The sequence below is a fragment of the Acomys russatus genome, chromosome 29 (genome assembly GCF_903995435.1).
Source record: "Acomys russatus chromosome 29, mAcoRus1.1, whole genome shotgun sequence".
Taxonomy (NCBI): Eukaryota; Metazoa; Chordata; class Mammalia; order Rodentia; family Muridae; genus Acomys; species Acomys russatus.
Window position 1 is genome coordinate 41806933 of NC_067165.1, and position 19043 is coordinate 41825975.

The window sequence follows — 19043 nt, forward strand, 5'->3', positions numbered from 1 at the left end:
CTCGGGCTACTTACTACCCGCGGTAATGAAATGTATCACAAATATATCATTTTAATTTTAGAACAATGAAAAAGAAAGAAGCCCTCTAATAAAAGGCACAATTACAATATTTTATACTAAATCAAAATCGGTATATCATGAGGTTGGGAGATGGCTCAGGTTTAGGATCACTTGTCATTTGACTGGCAAAATGGCTCCAGCCTAGTGACCTAAGTTTGATCCTGCTGCCACCATGGTATAAGGAGAGAACTGACTCCTGTGTGTTCTACATGTGTCCTGTAATCTACCACTCCCTTAGCCAACACAAAAAACATCAAATCAGGGGCTGGAGAGATGGCTCAGAGGTTAAGAACACTGTCTGTTTTTCTAAAAGTCCTGAGTTCGGTTCCCAGCAACCACATGGTGGCTCACAACTACCTGTGATGAGATCTGGTGCCCTCCTCTGCCATGGAGGCAGAACACTGTGTAAACAATATGAATAAATAAATCTTAAAAAAAAAAAAAATCAAATCAGTGTAATTAAAAACAAGAACAAAAGCCAGGTACAGTGGTGCACTTCTGTAATCCCAGCACTCAGGGAGGCAGAGGCAGGTGGATATCTGTGAGTTCGAGGCCAGCCTGGTCTACATAGAAAACCCTGGCTCAAAAAACCAAAAATGAAAAATAAAGAAAGAAAAGAAAAAGAAGAACCACAGAAACAAAAAAGGGAAAAGAAAAGAAAACAACACACACACACACACACACACACACAAACAAAACCCAAGAACCCAAAAACCACTTGCCCTTCAAGCATACTGAATAGAGTTCATTATGATCCCTAGAGTCCATGATAATGTCAAGTGGGGTGTAGCATCCACCTGTAATTCCAGCAGAAAAATATGGAAGTGAGATCCCCACAGTAGTCTGCTAGCAAGATTAGTCATTGTGGTGAGTTCTGGCTTTGATTGAGAGACCCTGCCTCAATTAATAAAAGCAAGGAGCAATTGAGGATGATTTCCTGTATGCACCTCATGCCTCTGCCTGTTCTCCCACCTACACACGTGCCCACTCACATGCAGTAAAATGCATGTATACATGCACATCAAGCATACAAAAGGAAAAAACCCAGCAATTTCCTTTTTAAAATATTTGCTTTTATTTAGCTGGGCGTGGTGGTGCACGCCTTTGGCAGATCTCTGTGAGTTCAAGGCCAGCCTGGTCTACAGAGCGAGTCCAGGACAGCCAAAGCTACACAGAGAAACCCTGTCTCAAAAAATGGAAAAAAAGTTTTTTCTCTTATTTTAAAGTTATGTATGTGTGATTGCTTCTGTCTGTGTGGACACATGTACATGAGTATAGTTGTTCAAGGGGTTCAGAAGAGGGCATTGGGTTCCCTGGAGCTAGAGTTACAGTTAATTGTGCACTGTCTGATGTGAGTACTGGAAGCTGAACTCTGTCCTCTTTGACAACAGTACTTAGCTACTAACTGCTGCGCCAGCTGCTGAGCCCTAGATCAGTCAGTCATCTCAAACACTCCTCTTTGCTTCTCCTCCCCTCTCTGATTCTGTTTGTGTGTATCTGTGTGTGTAAAACTGTACATAAGTATTGATACTTGTAATTTAAATGTAAAACTTTAACATTTCTATTACTCTTGATCTGCTTTCATGTGAGTCTGTATCTTTTTCCCATGTATGGATGACACTAATCTTAAGTGCTTTTATCCCTTTATCTTAAAACCGAGAATAACAATACCTGCACTCCTTTTGCTTCCTTTGGTGCTGGGATGGAGTTTAGGTCTTACATGAGCATTACACATACTTTGCCACCAATTTATACTCACAGCTGCGTGGAAGTAGTGTAATGTAAAATTTGTTTATCTTTCAATTATATCCCTGAGTGCTGTGCAGCTAAATTAATGTTTTGGCATTACTTGACATAGTTCCTGACTAGAACCAGTTCAACCTGTTGCTACATTTTAAAAACTTACTATTTTATTTGCATTGGTGTTTTGCTTGCATGTATGTCTGTAAGAGGGTGTCAGATCCTCTGGAACTAGAGTTACAGACATTTGTGAACTGCCATGTGAGTGCTGGGAACTGAGCTCAGGACCTCTGGAAGAACAGACAGTGCTCTTAACCACTGAGCCATCGCTCTGGCCCCCTCTGTTGTTACTTTTAGTTCTTCATTTACTTTAGATTTTATGATGATACTGTTCTTCCCACTTACTTTTATTCCCTTCCCCCTTTTATGTGAGTGGTAGATATTATATACTCTCTGGGCCTCTTTTTTTTTTTTTTTTTTTTTTTTAAAGAATTATTTATTATTTATACAGTATTCTGCCCGCATGTACACCTGCCCACCACAAGAAGGCACCAGATCTCATTACAGATAGTTGTGAGCCACCATGTGGTTGCTGGGAATTGAACTCAGGACCTTTGGAAGAGCAGCCAGTGCTCTTAACCTCTGAGCCATCTCTCCAGCTCTCTGGGGCGCCTTTCTTTCTTTCTTTCTTTCTTTCTTTCTTTCTTTTCTTTTTCTTTTTCTTTCTTCTTCTTTCTTTTCTTTTTTCTTTCTTTCTTTCTTTTCTTTCTTTCTTTCTTTTCTTTTCTTCTTTTTTTTTTTTTTCTTTTTTCTTTCTTTCTTTTTTTAAAGATTTATTTATTTATCATGTATACAGTGCTTTGCCTGCATGTACACCTGCAGGCCAAAAGAGGGCACCAGATCTCATTATAGATGGTTGTGAGCCACCATGTGGTTGCTAGGAATTGATCTCTGGATCTCAGGAAGAGCAGTCAGTGTGGGGTGCCTTTCTTTTGTTTCATTTTTATTTGTAGTTCAGACAGCACATCTTTGATTATGTTCTCAGAAAGGTGCCTGCTTGGAGAGCCAATCTGATAGCAGTTTTGAGGCTATTGCTACATTCCCCTCCCTAATCACTGTGGTAGATAAAGAGTGGAGTTTGTTGTTAAACTGCATTCCTCTTGTCTGAACCCCATTTCTTGCCATTAAAACCCATTTCCATTTCTTTTCTTTTCCTCAATCATGTTTCTAGTCATACTCTCCTCTAGGTCATGTTCCCCGACTAGAGTACTTTTTAATTAATATACTAAAAAGCCATTGTTACACTAGACACTGGAGCTGGCACAAAAAGTACTGCAGTGATGTCAGTGACTTTCCTTATAAGTGTCCATCCTGTTTTCATCTTATCCAGTATTTTCAGTTTATAGTAAGTAGATTTGTGAGATGTGAAGTGACAGGACAGAGAAACTACTGTTCTACACCACTCTGTGGGTAGAAGGAAGGATTTATTGAGGATCAAACTGCCAAGGCTCTCTGTGGAGAAGGAGGCTTCTGGAAGAGTAAGGGTGGTTCCTGCTATTCTTTTGTTTTTCGATACAGGGTTTCTCTGTATAGCATTGGCTGTCCTGGACTCACTTTGTAGACCAGGCTGGCCTCATAGCTATCCACGTGCCTCTGCCTCCCGAGTGCTGGGATTAAAGGCGTGTGCCACCACGCCTGTGCGGTTCCTGCTATCCTAAGAAGGAGCAACCTTTAGGCTGTTTACGCATAACAACCCTTTTTTAAGGCAGTGTCACCAGCACTGCTCTTTTAGGGAGGAGCAGTTGGAGTTGACAGTACCCAATAAAATGATATGAAAGTGAATATTAAGTATAAAACGGTCACTGTCTTACTTAGGGTGGTGCTACACACCTGTGATGCCAGTATTCTGCAAGCTGAGGCAAGAAAATTTGAGATCAGTTCTGGACTGCATAACAAAACTCTGTCTCCAAACCAGCCAACCAGCCAGCCAACTGAAGGTTAGGGGAAAGTTAAAAGTGAAAATTGCTAAGAGTTGCAGTGTAGCAGAGGTGTCAGACTGCAGACAGAGCAGACAGCCTGTGAGTATTGTGTTTTGTCACAGAACCACCTTAAAACTTGAATATCCAGCATCGAAAATAGGAGCTTCCATTAAAATGGAAGATTTCCAGGTGGGGGTTTGAGGGAGACAGAGAACCTGGGAAACACTGTTGTCCCCTGAGTGGAGCAGTGCTGTTCTCTGTCTTTGTTTTACCTTGTAGTCTTCCCTCTATGTGCACATGGCTGATGCACAGCCTACCTAGTGGGATGTGGAGTTTCTTTTCATGTGTCTGCTAGACTATTTAAAAGTAACTATGTGTCTCTTTGCATTTCCAGTGTTTGCTTCTACACAGGTCTGCTTTTTAACTTCAGCCTAGTGTGAACTATAAAAGTAACGTGCCCGTGTTCACCATTTGCTGAGATGAGAATATGGAGTAACTTGCAGGTCTCTGACTCTTCCTAGGCCTCTGCTGGTTACAGTAGTCATGGTACCTGCTGACTTACCATCGCTCTGCCTTAGCAGAGTGCAGGCACGAAATCTGACTACTTTGGTTGTTCATTACTTCTGTTCTTATTTGGGATGTTTGCATTACATCTGATGAGTTTTGTCTTGTTTTAGTTTTTGTTTGGTTTTGGTTTTGGTTTTTCGAGACAGGGTGTCTCTGTGTGGCCCTGGCTGTTCTGGGACTCACTCTGTAGACCAGGCTGTCCTTGAATTCACAGAGATCTCCCTGCCTCTGCCTCCCAAGTGCTGGGATTAAGGTGTACACCACCACTGCCTGACTGATGAGTTGTTCTTATGTATACTATTCAATTCATTCTGCAGTGTCATAGCAAGTCACAGCCATTTCTTTTATTCTAGAGAGTTCTACCTTGTTTCTTGATAAGTAGTTCTCTTATTCCCCAACTATGCTGTTTCTACCAGTTAATTAAACTGTTTTAGTGTTAACATTAGTATTTTTGTCGTAACCATGATACACTATTAGATGCAGTCCTGTAATCTGCCATGTGTCTGATTTGTAAGTATGTATTGGAGATGTGTGTCCTGTTCTTATTCAGAGCTGTCAGTCTATGGTACTTGTTGCGTTTGCTACCACTTAGTGCTCCTTATGTGGAGATTAAGCAGTCTGCTGTGACTTCAATGATTTACGATTTTACTCTAACCTTTCTGCTGCCCAAAGACATAGGCTCAGTGCACCAGTGCACCAGGTTGGGAAGATTGCTGGGTGCAATAATAGCTCCTTCCAGTACTGACCTTGATGGTAACTTCACCCCTGTCTTACAGGCCAAACTTCCAGATTTGCAACCGTTTCCTTCTCCAGATGGTGACACTGTGACTCAGCATGAGGAACTTGTCTGGATGCCCGGGGTCAGTGACTGTGACCTCCTCATGTACTTGAGGGCAGCAAGGTAATGTGAATTTGCCCTAACTGCTTTCTGAATTAGGACATACGGACTGATGAGTGTCAGTAAAATTCCTCCTTTTCCCTCCTTGTTAGTACTGGGAACACTGAGTACTGCTGTCTGCTCTAGTGGTCCTCCTTATCTGACAGCAGTAGCCTGCCATTTGTTCTCTTCTTGCTCTTTGCTTTGTAACAGACCGTAGAGCTCCTCAGAGGGAACATCTTTAGTCACACATGTAATTACCAGTACCTCTCACTGCAGTTGAGCGAGTTTCAGCTCACTTTACAGTTCCATTACTAAGTTCTCTGTGCTGTGGCTCTTCATTAGTGTCTGACCCCAGCTTGACATGTGTGTGACTTCCCTTCATGGTAACATTTATCTGTGATTATACTGTAGAACTTGCAAACATACAAATGACAAGGATGAAAACAGAAACTTCAGTCCCTTCATGCCATCGTGTAGGCAGAACCCCCATTAGCAGTGATTTGCAGGACTCACTGCAGCCTCACCTGTGCAGTAGCAAAGCTGAACTGTGTAGTTTGGGGAGGCTTGTTCATCTTGGCTGTGTGCAGTCTGCAGTGCTTTCTTTGTACAGTGGCGCAGTGGGGTTGAGATAGTATAAATGTCGTAGACAACTGCCTCCTGTTCTGTCATTTTTCACTTTTAGTTCATTGAAAGGCAGTTGGTAACTAGATGAGAGGAAGTAATTTCACCTGTTTTCCCACAACTTGAAATTTTTTTTAATGCATGGTAATAGTGCATATGGGCATTTTCAAAACACTATAATCTGGTAGAGTGCCATGAGAAATAGATTTTTCATGTGCTAAGATTTGAAATCTGAATATGTACAAAAGAGGAGAAGTAGCATGGACCCACTGCAGGCCATACTTCTGTCCCGAGGGAGGAAGGGTCAGACTGCTGCCTGCGCTGAGGACTGACATGGTGTACGTGTACTAATGGAGCCTTGCTGAAAATGTGCTTGCAAACCAAGGGCTAAAAGTCACTGCGCACGCCTGGAATCCCAGCGCTCGGGAGGCAGAGGCAGGTGGATCACTCTGAGTTCCAGGCCAGCCTGGTCTACAAAGTGAGTCCAGGACAGCCAAGATAATACAGGCAAACCTTGTCTCGAACAACTTTAAAAAAAAAAATCACTGTGTATCCATATGTTGATGTATGCTGATCAAAGAAACTCCATTCCTTTTCCCCAAAGGAGCATGGCAGCATTTGCAGGCATGTGTGATGGAGGCTCTACAGAGGATGGCTGTGTCGCCGCATCTCGAGATGACACCACTCTCAATGCACTGAACACAGTAAGTCTCTGGATGTCACCTTAGATTGGAGCATGGAGCAAGGTGTGGCAAAGAAGTATAGGAGACAGTAACTATGGCGTTGCTAGGGTACAGAAATGGAGACAGTAACTATGGCGTCGCTAGGGTACAGAAATGGAGACAGTAACTATGGCGTTGCTAGGGTACAGAAATGGCTGTCGCTCTGCAGTTCATTTCAGTGTCCTTGCTGTACTTACACAGTAGCTGACTCTGCTAATCCCTCCTGTAACTGCACATACGCGATTTATATATAAAATAGATTACATAAACAGACATAAGTAAAAATTAACAAAAGAATTGTAGGGTTGGTGAGACGGCTCAACAGTTAAGATCACTGATGTTCTTGCAGAGAAGCTGTGTTCAGTTCCCAGCACTGACATGGCTTCTTACAGCTGCCTGTTTAAGGCCAGCCTGCTCTATAAAGCAAATTCCAGGATAGTCAGGGCTACCCAGAGAAACCATGTCTCAAAAAGGGAAAAGAAATATGTGACCTTGGGGCTGGAGAGATGGCTCAGTGGTTAAGAGCACTGTCTGCTCTTCCAGAGGTCCTGAGTTCAATTCCTGGCAACCACAACCATCTGTAATGGGATTTGATGCCCTCTTCTGTCATGTATGCAAATAGAATACTTATGTGAGCTTAATCCAGATGGAATTTGTTGTAAGAAAAGCCTGGGTGCTTGTTTGATGTCTGCACAGCTGTTCAGAAGGAGCAACACTTACCGTGCTGTCCACAGTGTGCCTTGCAGAGCCAGGGCATTACTACTGCTTTGCTTTAGGTTTGGCTTAGCATGATTTTGGCCTTACCGTGTGTCCTAAGGAGAGTATAGGAAAATTAATCTTTGAAGCAGTTGCCTTCTGTATGTTTTTTAATGTGAAACTGTGAAATCCAAACAAGTAATGCTGAGTGTTTTGGAGTCAGCTTTGGACTTAGGAGTCATGTATGTTTATGTATGGTGGTCATATGGTTATATGTGTGGAAGCAGGAAACTCTGGAGGCTTAACAACTCCTAACAGTTATCTAATTTAAGTTCATCTGTGTGTGTGTGTGTGTGTGTGTGTGTGTGTGTGTGTGTGTGTGTGTGTGTTTTGAGAGTTCTGTTGATGGAAGGGACTTGAGCAATCAATCATCTACCTAGTTTCTATATAAGAATTCTAGGTTCAAAGAGGCCAGGCTAGCCAGATGCGGTGGCACATGCCTGTAATTCCAGCACTGGAGGAGGGAAGCAGGTGGATCTCTGTGAGCTCAAGGCCAGCCTGGTCTACAAAGTGAGTCCAGGACAGCAGGGACTACACAGAAAAACTCAAACAAAAAGAGCCAGGTAAAGCCGGGTGTGGTGGCGCATGCCTTTAATCCCAGCACTTGGGAGGCAGAGGCAGGCGGATCGCTGTGAGTTCGAGGCCAGCCTGGTCTACAAAGTGAGTCCAGGATGGCCAAGGCTACACAGAGAAACCCTGTCTCGAAAAAACCAGAAAAAAAAAGAGCCAGGTAATTGTTGAATGCCGCTAATCCACAAAACTTAAAACATACAAAAAAGAAAATGACCTTCATTGCTAATGTAATGACCTTTCACTCCAAAGTGCCTGGCACTCAGCTTGCTGCTGTGGCCAGGGTGGCTGAGTTTCACTCTGCTCTGACTAGGGGTTTGGAGTACTATGTAATGCTAAGGCCAACTTTGTGTGTTGGCACTTGAGTGACCTTGTGGACATGTTCCAAAGACACTTGCTGCTAAGCATCCACACCTGAGTGCTGTCACACATCCACATGGTGGAGGGAGAGAACCAACTGTACAGGGTGTCCTCTGGGTTCCTTGTGTATGCATGGCAGGCATAGGTGGACATACAGCCAAACAGGCAATAGCTTTTATGTACCTGTGTACTTCGTTGTTGTTGTTGTTGTTGTTGTTGTTGTTGGTTTTTTGAGACAGAGTTTCTCTGTGTAGCCTTGGCTGTCCTGGACTCCCTTTGTAGACCAGGCTGGCCTCGAACTCATAGCAATCTCCCTGCCTCTGCCTCCCCAGTGCTGAGATTAAAGGCGCCACCATGCCCAGCTTTGCGCATTAATTTTTTTTTTTCAGTGATAAACTCTGCTGCTGTTTTCTTTTTTTTTTTTTTTTTAATTTATTCTTGTTACATCTCAATGTTTATCCCATCCCTTGTATCCTCCCATTCCTCCCCGCCCCCCATTTTCCCATTATTCCCCTCCCCTATTGCGCATTAATTTTAATAATTTATTTATTTTTATTTTTTGTGCATTGGTGTTTACCTTCATGTGTGTCTGTGTGAGGCTATCAGATCTTGGAGTTACAAGCAGACAGTGCTCTTAACTGCTGAGCTATTTCTCTAGCACTGCTCACTAATTTAATACTTAGTTTTTAATTTACATATAAAGAAAGACTCTTTACGCATGACAGTGCCAAAAAAGGCTTTTAAGGCTCCACAGGTGTGAAGTTGAGATTCAAATCAGATGACAGCTGTGAGCTTCTGCGAGCTCAGAATGGGAATAGGGTCAGGAAAGCCTTCGATAGGGACATTTCCCTGCTGTGATTTTCTTTTTTAAAGACTTATGAAAAAAAAAAAAACTCTACTTTCATGAGTGTACTTGCCATTTGAAGTTTGAATAATGAACATTGTACTGTAATTAATGTCCCCTCCTGGCATGTTTGAGTTGCCACTGAGTAGCTCTGTTAGTTCCATTCTCTAGAGTCTACTTTGTATACAATCAAATAATTAATTTTGTGTCTCCTCCGAGTTCCTCCCTCGGCACCACCACTTTTTTGTTTGTTTGTTTGTTTGTTTGGGTTTTTTGTTTTTGTTTTTCAAGACAGGATTTCCATTGCTATGAAGAGACATCTTGACCATGGCAGCTCTTATAAAGGAAAACATTAATTGAGACTGGCTTTCAGTTCAGAGGTTTAGTCCATTATCATCATGGCAGGAAGCATGGCAGCACGCAGGCAGACATGGCACTGGAGGAGCCAAGAGTTTCACACCTTGAGCTGTAGACAATAGGAGCTTGTGTGTCACTCTGGGTGTAGTGTGAGCATAGGCCTCAAGGCCTGCCCCCACAGTGACACACTTCCTCCAACAAGGCCACACCTCCTAGTAGTGCCACTTCCTGTGGACCAAGCGTTCAAACACATGAGCCTATGGGAGCCATACCTATTCAAACCACCACACAAGGCTTCTCTGCAGACCAGGCTGCTCCCGACCCAGAGCCCCACCTGTTTAAATGCATTCCCACCCCCTGGGTTTGTGGCTCCCTCTAGTCTGTGTTTCTTGTCTGTGCTTTCTTGCATTGTCCTTGAATCTTCCTCACTGATGATTTTAGAAAGCTTTCAGTCTGTGTAGTATGGAGTTGGTGTTTAGTCACACTGAGAATATTCTCTTGTTGAAATTTTTATCATAAATGGGTGTTGATTTTGTCGGTTGGTTTGTTTATATCTGAAGAGATCACATAGTAGCTATCCTTTTTTTGACAGGGTAAAAGGCATTGTTTTCAAATGGTAATCAGCTGTTAATAGCATAAATCCTTTCTCAGTCCTGTCCTGTTTGTTAATATTTTGCCTTAATTTTCTTTATTTTATTTTGTGGCGTTCTTGTGTAGCCCTGACTGTCCTTGAACGTGCTCTGTAGACCAGACTGGCCTTGAAGTCAGAGACCATCCGGTGTCAGCCACTCAGGTGCTAGGATTAAAGGTGTGCCCCATCCCTGCTCAGCTCTGTTTGTTCTTTTTTTTTTTTTTTTTAAGAACTTTATATATGGGTTCATGATGGATGTTGACATATACTTTTATTTTTTTGTAATATATTAATGAGTCTGTAAAATTGTTTTATTATTGCTAAACATTTACAAGAACTAGCAAAGTTATCAGAATTTGAATATTTATTAATGAATCATTTAAAAATTGTAAGTAGGGCTTGTGAGCTGCTCAGTGGGTAAAGGCATTTACTGCCAAGCCTGATGGCTTCAGTTAGATTCTTCAAACCCACACGCTGAAAGGGGAGAGCGTGCTTCTATAAGTTGAAGGACACTAACATCGAGGCATCCATACCCACACTGGACACACAAACATGCTGGTGCACACACAATAATCAAACAAACATATAACATTTTTTTTCTTCTTTCTTTTTTTCAAGACAGGGTTTCTCTGTGTAGCCTTGGCTGTCCTAGACTCTCTTTGTAGACCAGGCTAGCCTAGAATTCACAGCAATCCACTCACGAGTGCTGGGATTAAAGGCGTGTGCACAAATAACATTTTAATGTTTTTAATTTTATAGAGGTTGAAGAGATGACTTAGCATTTCCTACTCTTCTGGAGCAAGCACTGCCTTTTTGTTCCCCATATCCACATTGGGTAGTTCCTATAATTTAGTTCCTTAGGATTAGATATCCTCTTTTGGCCTCCAAGAGTACCTGCACACAGGTGTGCATGCACACAACACTTAAAATAATAGTAAAACAATCTAAAGAGCAAAATTGTAATACAAGTGAGAGGATAACAATCGAGATGTAATCTGAATAAATTATTTTAATAAAAAATAATAAAATCATAATAGATACATATCTATTCCGATTTTATGTATGTCTGTTTTTAAATATTTTTGTCTATTTCCTCTAGTTTACATTTAAATGTCTGTAGACTTTCTAAATGCTGGCCTTCCTGTCTTTCCTAAGACCTTGAATTTATTTTTTCTGGATCACCCTAAGTAGAGGTTTATCAAAATTGATTTTTTGCAATAGTAGGCTTTGGTTCTATTGTAGTTTTCTCATCACTAAACTTGTTTTTTTATACTTGGAAGTTCAATTTGATATATTTCCAGCTTCTACAAGTTGCGTGTTAAATAACTGCTTTTATCATAAATTTTTATTTTATTTTTCTGGCTTTGCATTCATTTTCTTGCTTTTCTAAATGCTTTTAAACCTTGTATATGTGGTGTGTGTGTGTTAGTTTGGCCCTTTATTTAGAATTAAATTGTTTTAATTTCATTTTTCTAAATTTCTATTTTGTTTAATTCTTTCTTTTTTGGTTGTTTTTTGTTTTTGTTTTCATGTTTTCCAGACAGGGTTTTTTCTGTGTAGCTTTGGCTGTCCTGGACTCACTTTATAGACCAGGTGGGACTTGAACTCATGGAGATCCACCTGCTTCTGCCTCCCTCCCAACATACCCGGCTCTTTTCTTTTTTATGATTTATTATGTATATATACTCTACCTTGCATGTATGCTTGTATGCCAGAAGAGGGCACCAGACCTCATTATAAATGGTTATGTGATTGCTGGGAATTGAACTCAAGACCTCTCAAAGAACAACCAGTCCTCTTACTTAACCTCCTAGCCATCTTTCCAGCTCCCTGTTTTGTTTTCCAAGACAGGGTTTCTCTGTGTAGCCTTGATTGTCCTGGAATTCACTCTGTAGACCAGGCTGGCCTTGAACTCAGAGAGATCCACCTGCCTCTGACTGTACCTGGGCATTAAAGGCATGCACCACCACCACCTGGCTCATTTTTCTAAATTTCATTTTTTGAAGTGTTAGTGATAATTTAATTTCATGCCGGTCAGGGAGTAATTGGTGAGATGTCGTTTTAAAAAAAATATTTATTTTCATTATTTTAACTTATGTGCATATGTGTGTATGTGTACCTTTGAGTGCAGATGCCAGAGGACTTGGATCCTCTAGAGTTGGACATCAAGGTGGGTTTGAGCCACATAATGTGGGTGCTAAGAATGATACTCTTAGCCGGGCATGGTGGTGCACACCTTTAATCCCAGCACTTGGGAGGCAGAGGCAGGTGGATCTGAGCTCAAGGCCAGCCTGGTCTAAATGAGTCCAGGACAGCCAAAGCTATACAGAGAGACTCTGTCTCAAAAACAAACAAACAAACAAAAGAGTGATGCTCTTATCCTCTGTAATAGCAATGCATGCTCTTTACCACTAAGCTTTCCCTTGAGCCTCAAGATATCTTTTGTAGTTTGTTTCCTGGTTTGTCATGCAATTTATAGTGGTTAAAATGCAAATGCTTCATGTGTTCTCAACCCTATGGGGTGTGTGTGTGTGAGAGAGAGAGAGAGAGGGAGAGGGAGGGAGGGAGGGAGGGAGGGAGAGAGAGAGAGATTGTGATTGCTTTAGGAAGGTCTAGTAACATTTTCATTGTTACTAGACCCTGTTCATTTTGCAGTATGTTTTGGGCACATAAACTTTGTAGTATTTGTGTATTGGCCCTTGCACCTTTGAGGGGTTAGCCTCTTTATGTCCTTTGTCTTGGTGTCTCTTGTGTTTGGTGTTGATACAGGCTCTCCAGCTTTCTTGTCTTCGCTGTTTCTATCCTGTTGTAGCTGCTGCTGTTGCTGCTGCTACTGTTTCCTGCTTCTTCCTGCTTCCTTCTTCATTCTTCCTTTGTTATTTACATGGTATTCTCAGCAGGCCAGAAGAGGGCACCAGATCTCATTATAGATAGTTGTGAGCCACCATGTGGTTGCTGGAAATTGAACTCAGGACCTCTGAAAGAGCAGTCTGAGCCATCTCTCCAGCCCCTGTTGTAGCTTCTTATTTGAATCTTGCCTCTTTGTTTTTGAAGTAGGTCACTTGTCCTTTTGTGTGTTGTGTTGTTCTTGTCTTGCTGTCCAGTCTGACAATGTTTGTCATACCTGAGGCATGCTTTTGTTTTGTTTGCTTATTGGTTGGCTTTTTGGGGAGGAGTTCTTAAGAAAGAGTCCCACTGTGTATCCCTGCCTGGGTTGACATTTGCGAGGTTGCCTGGGCTAGCCTCTCCTCAGTCACCCAGTGCTAGGGTACAGGTGTGAGTCACCATGTGCTAGGTTACAGGTGTGGGTCACCATGTGCTAGGGTACAGGTGTGAGTCACCATGTGCTAGGTTACAGGTGTGAGTCACCATGTGCTAGGTTACAGGTGTGGGTCACCATGTGCTAGGTGACAGGTGTGGGTCACCATGTGCTAGGGTACAGGTGTGAGTCACCATGTGCTAGGGTACAGGTGTGAGTCACCATGTGCTAGGTTACAGGTGTGAGTCACCATGTGCTAGGTTACAGGTGTGGGTCACCATGTGCTAGGGTACAGGTGTGAGTCACCATGTGCTAGGGTACAGGTGTGGGTCACCATGTGCTAGGTTACAGGTGTGGGTCACCATGTGCTAGGTGACAGGTGTGGGTCACCATGTGCTAGGTGACAGGTGTGGGTCACCATGTGCCAGGTGACAGGTGTGGGTCACCATGTGCTAGGGTACAGGTGTGGGTCACCATGTGCTGCTTGTGATACTTTACGCTGTGGACTCTGTTATTTTTAGAAGTGTTTCTGAATGACCCAGGCAGTGTTAGTTTGTGTGTAACAATGTGCATGTGCAAAATGAACCTGTACCATTAACTGGTAACCAATTAGTAAACTTGATGCCACAAAGCACAGAGCAGCCTTCTTATCCTGAGGGGTTTGATTCTGCCATCTTACAAAACAGATCATATATTATGCTGAATTATTTTTACTAAATTGATACTATATTTCACTGTTGAGGCTCAATTTTCTTCCATTAATAAAATTAAACTTAACTTCTCCTGACTAATTTGTTGCCTTTTTTTTTTTTTACAGCACTTTTCTTACAGTACTCAGCATCTGTTTTGTACTTGATAGAAGTAAAATTGATAATCGTGCTGCAGAGTTTGCACTTAAACCTAGACAGCTTTATTCCCTGAAATGTAGCTGGCTGCTATACACTTGAATCAAGGCTTTTAACATAGTCAGGAGTATGTATTTGTTTGCTTATTTATTTATGCACACCCACATATCCAACAAAAGATTAAAAAGTTCACAGTAATTGAATGGGTTTTAGTTAGTCAGATAACAACAATTTGTTAACTATCGGGGGTTAATCACCTTGTTCCCTGAGCCCTACCCTGCTGCCTGGTGTGTGATAGAGAAAGGCCAATGTTTGTATGTGGGTGAATAAACAGATCAGGCTCATGTCTATATCAGAGCTGATCATGTGAAACTTGGCATTATGAGGTTGGTGTGGCAGAGTATGCTGATGAGGTGGCTGTAAAGCCCGCCTTCATCTCATTTGTTCCTTTGTAGTGTGGCAAATACAGTAGTACTGTAGTACTGCCCCATCCACACATTAAATGGTTAGTGTTTGCTGACTTGGGTTAAGGTCTTTTTCTTTTTTTCTTTTTTGGTCTGGTGGAGAGGGAGTGATTTGTTGTTGAAAAGGGTAATAGAAAAAGTTGACATGCTATATGATGTTTCTTATTATGCAAATCCAATAAATTTCAGGACAGTAGCTCATATAAATCAATCCTGACGGACTTTTATTTATTCAGCAACAAGGTATCAGTGTGTGCTGGGGGCGGTGCTCTCATTACTGCTTTGGAGGTGGTTTCAATAGAGGCTCGTAGGAGGGTTTGTGGTATAACAAAGACCTTCCCAACTGGTTGTCAACATCGCAATGTGTACGTGTTAACCTCTTTCAGATGTTGTGCTTTGGCCTTTTAAAAAATGAAGTGGGTATAAATTTACTATTATGGTCAGGCATGGTGGTGTACATGTCTGTAATTACAGCAGTCTGGAGACAGAGACAGAAAGATCAACAGTTTGAGGCCACTTTGGGGTATGGAGTGACAGCCAATAAGCAAAACTTAAACAAACAAACGAATAAATAGGAAGAAAGATGTTTACTATCCTGGCTCCCTTTGTAGTAAAACTTAGTTCTAAAGTTCCAGGTAAAGACATTTTAACATAATTTATATGTCTTATTCTTGTCTCGTTTAAATGAGGGTGGATTTTAGCTTTATTTCTTTTATATTTTGTTCCTTTTAAGGCAGGCCATAGCTTTACTTAGTTGGACTGATTTCTCTGGTGTGGCTAGGGAATCATAGCCACCCACATTAAAACCAGTGATACATGCCTACCTTGCGTTTTTTGATCCGTGTCACACAGGACTGTCAGACTCTATTTGTCTTGCTCCTTGCATGGCTTCCTGATGTCTAGGCCCCAGCTCTGCTTTTCCATTATGAGTTACCATCAAGTGTTTTTGTTGTTGTTGTTTGTTTTGGTTTTTTGGTTTGGTTTGGTTTGGTTTGGGTTGGGTTTTTTACCCATTTCTTTAGGGTTCAAGGAAGTTGAAAGGTATTTGTGTTCTATTGCTGTGAAGAGATGCTATGACTACAGGAACTCTTAGAAAGGAAAGCATCTAATTGGGGCTGGCTTACAGTTTCAGAGATTTAGTCTATTTATTGTCATGGCAGGAAGTGTGGCAGCATGTAGGCAGAAAAAGTTGAGAGTTCTTGATCCATACGCAGCTGAAGGAGATGTGTGCCACACTGCCTTAACTTGAGCGTAGGAGACCTCAAAGGCTGTCCCCACAGTGGGACACTTTCTCCAGCTAGGCCATACCCACTCCAGCAAGGCCACGCCCTATAGGCCAAGCATTCAAACACTTGAGTCTTTGGGGGCCATTCCTATTCAAACCATCACAGTAGGGAAGTCTAGACAGGGTCTCATTGTAGCTCAGGCTAGCCTGATGGGAATTCAAATATAGCCTTGGGAATAACCTTGAGTGTCTCCTGCCTCCACCTCCCAAGTGCTTGGATGATAGCTGTGCACCATATGCCAGACTTTGCAATAATTTCTTTCTTCTCTTTTTTTATATAACAAGGTATTGAGGTACAATAATTATCTATTTAGTTTGAGCCAGGTGGTGGTGGCATACACCTTTAATCCCAGCATTCAAGAGTCAAGGGCAGGTGGATCTCTGAGTTCAAGCTAAGCCAGGGCTACACAGAGAAACAAAAACAAAACAAAAGGGGGTGGGGAGATGTGCAGTTTGTATTTTTGATATATTTAAGATTCAGACAGCTATTGCCACTATCAATTTTAGATCATTTTATCACCCACAAAGGATGCTTGGCTCCATTCTCAGTTCCCTGTGCTTGGTCAGTCCTGTACAGCCTCTCACTGCTTTCTGTTCCTCCCCATTCCAGATTGATGGCTGTGTATAAAGTCAGGTGTTTAAACTGGTTTCTTTCCCTGAGGATAATGTTTTCAACTTTCTTCTATATCATAGTATTACCCATTCTCACTTATAAATGCTGTCTGGCCAGGGCACCTTCCCTAAAACTCCATACCTTAGTGATGACAGATAAGGAGTGACTCCTGTGGCTACCCCAAAGCCTCCCCTGTGAATGTGTTTTCAGCACAGTCTTCTGATTTGTGTTTTATTCTTACTTTGTTTTGTTTCTCGGTGTGTATTTGCCCAGCTGCTCATTGATTTCTTACATGCCTCGCAAAAATTTGTTTTTATATATGAATACTTTAATCTTCATAGTTCTTTAAAGTGTGGATCATCTAAAAATTAATAAACACACCTGTCTTTTCCTTATAATCATTTAAACTCGGAGGCAGATAGAATCTTTCAGCCCTCCCAGGATATCTGATAGATCTGTCATTTGGAGCTTCTCTCTTCATTCCTTGTTAGTGTTCCCATCTCTGTCCTATCTCAGTTGCTGTCACTTACTATAGGTTCCTCATGTGTTCTGTTCCCTGGCCAGCAGTCCATCTCTCAGTGTAGTCTGCTGGCCTCCCACCTGTGGTACGAGGCTAGGTGGACATCTTCTCTGGGAGGGATCTCGTCTTTCTCCCTACGTGGCTGTTTGTTCGTTTTATAGATAACTGCTGATGTCTCCTGTTGCCCTCCCTGCTTATTAGCTGCATGAATCTGACTCAGTGTTCTTAGGGATATGGATCAGGTTAACCAAACGATTTAGGAAGATCAGTTACTGGGTAGTCCAGGTTGTCTTCCATGCCTCCCAGACACTGAGAACTGCTGCCTTACCATGTCTGTATGTGTGGATGGGCTTGTTTATATGTTGCTTGTTAATGCCAGGAGTGTGAGGCAACTCCATTCCTAAGGCTCAGAACTAGTGGTTTTGCTGGAGAGCACTTTGTTCCTTATGCACAGGCTTTCTTCTTCTTCTTCTTCTTCTTCTTCTTCTTCTTCTTCTTCTTCTTCTTCTTCTTCTTCTTCTTCTTCTTCTTCTTCTTCTTCTTCTTCTTCTTCTTCTTCTTCTTCTTCTTCTTCTTCTTCTTATCCTTCTCCTTCTCCTCCTCCTTCTCCTTCTCCTTCTCCTTCTTCTCCTCCTCCTCCTCCTGCTGACGGTTTCTTCAGCCTGTGCCTGGTGAGGTATGCAGACTGAAGAGCAGCCATCCAGCTTCCCCAACCCTGAGCCTTACATGTGCCACTGTGTGAGCTCTTTGCTTTTCTTTGTTCTATAATTCTGTTGTTATGTGCAGAACATTAAGTGTAATTATTTACACACAACCTTAAAATTGCTTGTCATAAACCACTGCAGATAAGGCTGCTGTGATTTGGCAGCAGCTGTTGTGCGTTGGCTGCTGTGAGATTTAAAGCAGGTTCTGCAGATGTCTTTCTTACTAATATGTGTGTCTAATCACTACAGTCAGACCTTTTCCTGCAGTGAATTAGCATTTATGAGTAGGTTCCTTGTGCCACACCAGTTAGACACAGCTGTAGTCTTGCATCCTGCATCCTTTTGCCCAGATTTGGATTTCATTTTTTGGCTTGTTTTCAAAGCTGTGTGAATGCCCTAGGAATAAGTACATGTGTGTCTTCATGTCTATTAATGGTCTAGAACCATTTTGCTTCTAGATGGACCTTTTTTTCTCGGCAAGTTGCCATGCAGAAAAGTCCCCTCTGGATTCCAGAGGCTGCAGAACTTCTCTTCGTGACCACCTGTGCCCTCCCTGTGTCAGCAGAGTCATTCACTAGTGGAGTTCTCACTGCTCTCCTCCCCTTAGGAACTACCAGCTGGTGTGTGTGGCTGAATTCATACATGAAAAGCAGGAAGAAAGACTTTCTAAGAGTCAAAGATAGATAGATAGATAGATAGATAGATAGATAGATATATGTATGTATGTATGTATGTATGTTAAGTGTAAATAATAATGTATTCAGAATTTCATGTAAACATCAGTGCTGTCACATCCAGCTGGCAAGAGACTGGAGACAAAGGCAGCCTGAACCCTGTGGTGCCAGTGAATCAAGTGTACTGTCCACTTCAAGGTTTGTCCCAGGAAGTTCTTATATTCCCATGACAGTTCCTTTGACCTGACCATACCCTCTCCCCCAGTCACTAGCTGTCCTTAATAGAATATATTTTAGTATCAGGGATAATGAGAGATGTCTATGCTAAACAGTCTTCCAAAATAGGTTCTCTTTTCCTTTCTGCAGCTGAGAAAATAAGAGGCTTAAGTGAGATGATTGCCCTATATCTCAGAGCGGGAGGGGGGAGGAACTGGCAGGGAAGGCAGGGGCTTAAATCAAGCCTGAGCCAGCCCCCCTATAGTGCTGACTCTTCTACACAACTCACCTGTCCTGGCTCCAGGCTTTTCTTGGTATGGAGACAGTAGCAGACAGCCTTAGCTGTCCTGGACTTGCTTTGTAGACCAGGCTGGCC

The 19043-nt window shown here is 42.2% G+C and overlaps 1 protein-coding gene across 4 annotated transcripts in view; it reads left to right on the forward strand.

Annotated features, from left to right (window-relative positions):
• The window catches only part of Rere (arginine-glutamic acid dipeptide repeats), a 329541-nt gene that overhangs the window by 222244 nt on the left and 88254 nt on the right, over positions 1 to 19043 (forward strand). For all 4 annotated transcript variants that reach the window (XM_051171194.1, XM_051171190.1, XM_051171189.1 and 1 more), the window contains 2 exons: positions 5123 to 5247; positions 6452 to 6551. In XM_051171194.1, coding sequence (XP_051027151.1) covers positions 5123 to 5247; positions 6452 to 6551 — 225 coding nt within the window. The remainder of the gene's footprint in view (positions 1 to 5122; positions 5248 to 6451; positions 6552 to 19043) is intronic.